We start from the raw sequence: 8,110 nt of genomic DNA on the forward strand, positions 1-8,110 counted from the left end.
AGCTTTAATCTTAGATGATTTCTTCATCAGAAAAAGATACCAAAAGATTACTGAGACCCCAAAAAAACAAGAAGTGAGGAATCGGGGGTTTAAACTTCAGTGTTGTTGTGTGTCTCAGGTGCAGGAGGCGGTTCACGGTGTGACGATGGAGGAGTGCCAGGCCGCCCTCCAGAACCACAACTGGAATGTCCAGCAAGCTGTGCATTATCTAAAGGTTTGTGCATTTACTGAAAGCTAATGCATTTCCTGCCATAGTTGGCACACTATGACTGTTGAGTTGTTTCAGAAATTATATGTTACTGGTTAACTCATAGTAGTGTTGTATGGAGGCCTGAAAATGGTAAAAAGTGAGAAGGAAAAATGTTCCTTTAAGCTTCAGTCATTTTTTTAGTTTTTTGAGATACTTTTACTGACTTTTTATTAATTTTTGTTTATTCCCCTTTTCTAGTGTTGTTGCATATTGAAATGTTATTTTTGAAAGGCGTTATTTCCAATTTGCACATGACTATATGCATGTAAAGTGTAATAACTGCATATATGGATCATTAGTAATAAGTATGGCTACAAACCCTAAATGGAAAATTCTGTTCGGTGTTTATTTTTAATGGTGTTTATTTAAATCTTTACTTTGTCATAAGATGAAAAAAAGTCAGTGTAAAGTTTCAAACTAATTCATTTTAAATAACAAAAGTAAAAAAGCTCAATAGCAAAAGGGATGTAGTTTGTTTTTAAGGTCAGGTTCCATAGTCTTAAAGTACTGCATACACACAACTGGCAGAAACACCTTTATAAAATAAAACTGTACAAATACAGTGGGGCAAAAAAGTATTTAGTCAGCCACCGATTGTGCAAGTTCCCCCACCTAAAATGATGACAGAGGTCAGTAATTTGCACCAGAGGTACACTTCAACTGTGAGAGACAGAATGTGAAAAAAAAATCCATGAATCCACATGGTAGGATTTTTAAAGAATTTATTTGTAAATCAGGGTGGAAAATAAGTATTTGGTCAATAACAAAAATACAACTCAATACTTTGTAACATAACCTTTGTTGGCAATAACAGAGGTCAAACGTTTACTATAGGTCTTTACCAGGTTTGCACACACAGTAGCTGGTATTTTGGCCCATTCCTCCATGCAGATCTTCTCGAGAGCAGTGATGTTTTGGGGCTGTCGCCGAGCAACACGGACTTTCAACTCCCGCCACAGATTTTCTATGGGGTTGAGGTCTGGAGACTGGCTAGGCCACTCCAGGACTTTCAAATGCTTCTTACGGAGCCACTCCTTTGTTGCCCGGGCGGTGTGTTTTGGATCATTGTCATGTTGGAAGACCCAGCCTCGTTTCATCTTCAAAGTTCTCACTGATGGAAGGAGGTTTTGGCTCAAAATCTCACGATACATGGCCCCATTCATTCTGTCCTTAACACGGATCAGTCGTCCTGTCCCCTTGGCAGAAAAACAGCCCCATAGCATGATGTTTCCACCCCCATGCTTCACAGTAGGTATGGTGTTCTTGGGATGCAACTCAGTATTCTTCTTCCTCCAAACACGACGAGTTGAGTTTATACCAAAAAGTTCTACTTTGGTTTCATCTGACCACATGACATTCTCCCAATCCTCTGCTGTATCATCCATGTGCTCTCTGGCAAACTTCAGACGGGCCTGGACATGCACTGGCTTCAGCAGCGGAACACGTCTGGCACTGTGGGATTTGATTCCCTGCCGTTGTAGTGTGTTACTGATGGTGACCTTTGTTACTTTGGTCCCAGCTCTCTGCAGGTCATTCACCAGGTCCCCCCGTGTGGTTCTGGGATCTTTGCTCACCGTTCTCATGATCATTTTGACCCCACGGGATGAGATCTTGCGTGGAGCCCCAGATCGAGGGAGATTATCAGTGGTCTTGTATGTCTTCCATTTTCTGATGATTGCTCCCACAGTTGATTTTTTCACACCAAGCTGCTTGCCTATTGTAGATTCACTCTTCCCAGTCTGGTGCAGGTCTACAATACTTTTCCTGGTGTCCTTCGAAAGCTCTTTGGTCTTGGCCATGGTGGAGTTTGGAGTCTGACTGTTTGAGGCTGTGGGCAGGTGTCTTTTATACAGATGATGAGTTCAAACAGGTGCCATTCATACAGGTAACGAGTGGGGGTCAGAAAAGCTTCTTACAGAGGACGTTACAGGTCTGTGAGAGCCAGAGATTTTCCATGTTTGAGGTGACCAAATACTTATTTTCCACCCTAATTTATGAATAAATTCTTTACAAATCCTACCATGTGAATTCATGGATTTTTTTTTCACATTCTGTCTCTCACAGTTGAAGTGTACCTCTGGTGCAAATTACTGACCTCTGTCATCATTTTAAGTGGGGGAACTTGCACAATCGGTGGCTGACTAAATACTTTTTTGCCCCACTGTAAAAGGAACAAAACATTTTATTGCTCAGGCCATCAAAACAAAGATTGCATGAAAATCCATTACCTCAGCGGTAAACACTTCAGTGCTTACCAGATCGGGTTCATCAAGTCTCAGGTCAGTCGTTTGTGTAATAACAGGGTGTATCTGCAAATGGACACAGTCAGTTACACTTTTACCCTATAGGCTCATATCGAGATGTGATAAGAGAACTTTATTCATCCTTGAGGAAAAGTTGCAGTGAGCAGCTACAAATGAAAAAGCATGTAGACACTCTGATATGTTTAGGGTGGGTTTTAACACCGTTTTAACTGGCTGTGGTTTTGCCCAACGTGGCAGGATGGACAATTTGTTAGGACTTCAGTAGACACAAGGGAACACTTGAGTGTTCCTTGATGGTGGTGGAAACGTCTGTGAGACACAGAAAAAACTCATCCACGTGGTTCAGATTCTGCTAAGCTACAGGAATGTGTTTGAACAAGCTGAGCTTGTACAAAGACAGAAATAATTTTACACTCACTGGCACTCCATTCAGTAAAAAAGATGAAAGTTCTTCACCTTGAACTCTCTTTAACAGTCCCATCTTTTTCCCTCTTGATAACTCTTTGGTCACTTGAACAATGTCTTGTGACCTGCCTCTCTACAGGTAGAACAGTTGTTCTGTTTGGGCCTGAGGAGCAGATCAGAGTGTCTAAAGCTGCTGGAGATGTGTGACTGGAACCTGGAGGTGGCCAGCACTCACATGCTGGATAACTATGGATCTACAACAAGGCAAAGGTAGTGTTTCCTATGATTTTGCAATGATTGTGACTTCCCAGAATGCATATATTACTTTGAATGGACCGTACTCTTATATTACTGCCCAGCAATTACTATTCATCTTCCTTGACCCTATCTAGGAGCAAGAGTCTACACTGGAGGGGGAAAAAAAGTTCCCTTCATTCAATTTGACATTGATGCTCATTTAATAGTTTCTAGAGATTGTTACTAGAATTTTAATAGGAACTTTATGCTGACATAATGCTATTTTTCGTATCTCTTTGTAAAACATATAATTAAAATCTGCTTCCTAGTGGAGCTGCTGAGATTGTTACTGCACATTTATTTAGTATATATATGGAAAATGTAAGCAGGCAGTATTGTGATGCAATGCTGATGTGCCGTTAATGAGATAGAGGCTCATATGTGGCTTCTAGATTTAGGAGGTGTTGGAAGGGGGGAGGGCGAGGGGGTGTAAGCCCTTAAAAAAAATAACGACGCACGAGTTGAGCTGCAATAACATGACTTCAAACAGCAGAGGGAGCTATTTTGTAGCAGTCCGTTCACCATTTGAATGTGATTTGATAAAGATAATTGTGGCGGACATTTGCACGTCCCGCAGGTTTATCAACATGTGTGCTCCGTTTCCCTCAGCGGGGAAGCATTTCATGCCTGATAAAGGAGCTGTGTGCAACAGGCACTGAAGTGCTTTTTGAGATCAATCAGACTGATATACTGATGCTCGCTGTTCAAACATTGATTTATAATTTTTTTTATGCTGATTTAAACACATCTAATAGATAGGACGAGACAAACTGAAATGATTTGTTTACATGATTTCAAATGGTGCTCTATATTTGTCTACACTTGCTTCAAATATGTAGTATTTTTGGGGGGGGGGGGTTTGTGAAAGAAGTGGGAGCCAACTGGCAATAGCTCTTTGTGTTGCATTATTTAGATGAATCTCCCGCCTGCTTGTAACTCTTCCTTAATGCCAGCACAGTGTTTATCTCACTTAAAAGCCCCAAAAAAGGTGAAGTCTTGTCCAAGACGATTAGCACTTAACATTTCATGATTCATCATTTTTCCCCACCTCTAAAGCTTCTTTCTGTTTGCAGACGGTGACAGAAATCTCAAGCTGCTGAGCTCTGATTGGAACTTCATCCGCAGTAAAACATCATCAGAGATGAATCATCTCCTGACCTTTTTTGTCTGTTGGTTCAGTCACACTTCCAATCAAGACTGTATTAGAGACTCAGAAATTAAGCACAAAATACCAAACTTCATTATGGCTGTGTTTGTACTTAACATGGATGTGTAGGGTCATACTTTTACTTTGGTGTGCCCACCCAAGGCCAAGAAATGACTGTACTTGTATTTTCAGGACCAGCGGGTTAGCCTGAAACGTCTCACAGATTCTGGGTGCTGCCACACTCAGACGTCGTCTTGTGAGCTACTTGCATAGAATAAGAAATGGTTTGAAAGGAAATGTAAAGAGGCCAAAATGAGATGGCTAGCGCAATATACATAGGAGCACTTTCAAAAACAAAAAAAGTCTTTGTGTTGTCTCAAAGCAATGCACAGTTTACTGGAGAGCTCACACGATGTACAATATCAGCACTGAACCTAAGAACTGTACCGTGTGCGTACAGTTCTTTAAAGCTAAACCTCCTGTATTAGCAGCTATTGCATCACTTGGAAAATAATTTGTGAAAGCTCGCACAGTACCTCTGAAACGTCCAAGCACAATAACATAAGCCACTTAATTGGCTGACAACTCTGTATTGTACAGGAGATTATTCTGCCATAAAAGGAAGGTGAAAATATGGAGATAAGCATCGAATCAAGACAATTCATGGACGGCAGAAGAAGTTTGTACACTTGTACACCTACATTCGAGGGTATATACAATATGCTCTTTATGAGGAGGCATGCATGTGTGTATGATATTGTTCAATATATCTTGAACATAGTCCTCAGAGATGAGAGAAGACTGTTATTTCTATTACTTGTGACACCATCTTTTTAAAAATATTTCATTCTCTTCTGTCTCTATTGCCACATGTGGCTAAAAAAAACAAACCCATCCAGTGGAAACTTTCTTCACTGCAGGTTTAGTCTTTCCTCATTTCTTCCCTCTAAGCACTTTTCGGTTGATGCGCAGGATTCTGTGTAGGCAAAGTCCTGCCAGCATGCGGTTTTCTCCGTGCACCCAGAATACACCGGCAGCTAATATCAGCGGTGTAGTGAAAGTTACCCCAAGGCACAGATCCCATCCCATAATCATCACTTAAGACCACAACTGTGATATTTTGGTCAGCAGCTTTAGGGGTAATAATTTAATACTGAGAGGACGCGTCTGCTCTGGGTGAACTGACTGCTCGATGACATGGTACTCTCTTTTTTTTTTTTTTTTTTTTTTTGGACTGTATTGTCACTGCAGCAGAGCCAGTTAACAGGGAACAGTTGGGCTCCTCCTGATATTTATTCTTAGTATGTGGGGATGACACCAGTGAAAGGAAGGAAAATCTACAGTAAGGTAGACTGAATACTTTTGTGTGGTTGGCCACATAAAAGTATTGGTTACAAAAGTAACCAATGCTGGAAAGCAGTGCTTTACATAGTTTTTAGTTAACTCCCGTGATCTCTGTGGTGCTCCTCTTTAAACTGTCTTTGCCAAAATATCTATTTTTCTTTCTGAATTACATTATATTACATATAAAACACATATGTGTGTTCATGTGTGAGACTGCACATATGCTCTGGCTTTGGTCCAAACCAGAGCTCAATATGTCTACAAATCTCCAAGGATGCGACTGAAAGAAAAAAAAAAAGAATAAAAAAGCTTAACATAGAGTCATAACAACCTGAAAAATTAAGAGGCTTTGAAATAAGTTTTGAAATATATTTTTTAAAGGATGTACAGGACTGATTGTAGAAACTTCCAGTAAAAGCTTTCTCCCATGTGCAATAGGGCTGCTGTCAATCCTCTAACCTCCCAGCCTGTCCATCAGTACCATCCAGTAGCAAAAGCAGAGATTTTATCTGTTATAATCTATCCTGCTAATTGAATAAGAAAAATCAAAAGAAAAGCTGTTTTTTCAGTGTAAAATGTTTGTTGACTGTTTTTCTGACCCAAAGTGAGATAAAGTTGTCCTTAAGCACTGATTCGGGGCCAGTTTTGCCATTTTCCCTTTAAAGTCACGCGGTGAAGCTGACTGTGAAAGCAGTGCATAAGGACAGCTGCATGCGAGTGCTGCCTCCTTAGTCTGTCCACGTGTTGTTCGTCTTCATACCGAGCTGCTGTAGTTGTATTAGAAGGACTGAAGTTAACCTTGTGGTGTTTTGGTGAACCCAAAGCAAAGTTCTCCTGTTGGGGTGTTGAAACTCTGATGTTCTGTTTCTGTTAAACAGTCAGATCTGTTTTGGTTTTTTTCCTGAATCTGTGTTCATTTAAAAATCTTTATTTTTTATTGGTTTTGCTGTTTCTGCTTCAAATTGCCATATTTTTTCCTCATTTTGATGTATTTGCCTTCCCAGAATGTGTTTCATTGTAAATGCCTACTGTACAGTTGGTTGTTGTTGTCATGGATGGAAATGAAGATCATGCTGCGGAATTTATAAATGTATTTTTTACTAAAGAATTAACTATTTTTTAACTTGTTTTGTTCATTGTTTTTACTGAAATCCATATAGTGAGCTCACAATAGCTAAGGTGAGGTGAGCAGCAGCAAGATTCAATTCAGTTTAGCTTCATTTATATAGCGCCAAATCACAACAACGGCCACCTGAAGGCACATTGTAATGTACGGTAGAGACCCTACAATAATACAGAGAAAGTGACAGTGGGAAGGAAAAACGACTTTTTAACAAGATGAAACCTCCAGCAGAACCAGGGTCAGAGAGGGGACGGTCATCTGCTGTGACCGTCTGGGGGTGAGGAGAGGAAGATGGTACAAAAGGCATAATGTGAAATGCAGAGTGGTATATAAACAGAGAGAGTGACAAAAGGTGAATGAAAAAGACATGCTCAGTGCATTACGGGAAGCCCCCAGCAGCCTTGGCCTATTGCAGGATTCAGGGTCACCTAATCTTGCCCAAAATATAAACTATGTGTTTACTAAAATCGTCACAATGATGAACTCACAGCTGTCACTTTAGTAATAGCTAAAGTGACAGCAAGCTTAAAGCATAGAACAACAGAAGGTACAACAGATGAACATAACTTATTTTATGGGTTCGGTATATTGATCAGAACAATTAGTCTGGTGAATTAGTCATTCACTCTTCACGGAAGATTATCCAGGATGTACTTGTTGACCAATGACTCATAAATCACAAGTTGGTAGCCAAAGAGCATGTGATATTGCAGTTGGACCACCACTTCATCTAAACACCAGGATGGCTCAAGACTTAATAATAAGAAGTCAGCAATGGATTTTTTGTGGTTACGCCCATATTTTATACTGTCTTTGAAGAGAACAGAGCAGGCATTCATGACAACAGATATGACATTAAGTCAGACACAGCTGTAAGGAAGAGCTGGATTGGAGAAAGGTTGCAGTGATGCTTCTGCTGTAGGTGGGATTTCTGTGGCTCTACCAAAAGATATTTACACATTTGATGTTACACCAGGAAAAACAATTTCCCATATGTGTTCCATTTGAGATCTGGAGACTGCAAAGCCATAATAAATTCTTTCATTTTATTTTCATCAAACCATTCAGTTACCTCTTGCACCCTGTTGGTATATATACACTGGCAATTTCATTGGGTGCATCTATTCATCTGCTTGTTAATCTAATTCAAGTGAATCCCACGGCACCTACTCAGTTCATTAAGAAAATCCATGCCAACATGGTCAAGGCGTCTATTGACTTGCAGTTCTGTAAGTGCAAATGCCTCGTTAATGTCAGAGGAGAATGGCCAAACTACTTTG

At 40.2% G+C, this 8,110-nt stretch overlaps 1 protein-coding gene across 6 annotated transcripts in view; it reads left to right on the top strand.

Annotated features, from left to right (window-relative positions):
• The window catches only part of tnk2b (tyrosine kinase, non-receptor, 2b), a 56,824-nt gene extending 49,994 nt beyond the window's left edge, over window positions 1-6,830 (top strand). For 5 of the 6 annotated variants that reach the window (XM_085253389.1, XM_085253385.1, XM_085253388.1 and 2 more), the window contains 3 exons: window positions 119-214; window positions 3,059-3,189; window positions 4,290-6,830. In XM_085253389.1, coding sequence (XP_085109515.1) covers window positions 119-214; window positions 3,059-3,189; window positions 4,290-4,296 — 234 coding nt within the window. In that variant the 3' untranslated portion in view covers window positions 4,297-6,830. Of the gene's footprint in view, window positions 1-118; window positions 215-3,058; window positions 3,194-4,289 lie in introns of those variants that run through there. The other variant, XM_085253387.1, reaches the window with a different exon arrangement.
• Window positions 6,831-8,110: the final 1,280 nt, after the last annotated feature.

This window comes from Mchenga conophoros, linkage group LG18 (assembly GCF_057382185.1).
Source record: "Mchenga conophoros isolate Kocher_MC1m ecotype Shallow Benthic linkage group LG18, M_conophoros_male_GT1.1, whole genome shotgun sequence".
NCBI classification, from domain to species: domain Eukaryota; kingdom Metazoa; phylum Chordata; class Actinopteri; order Cichliformes; family Cichlidae; genus Mchenga; species Mchenga conophoros.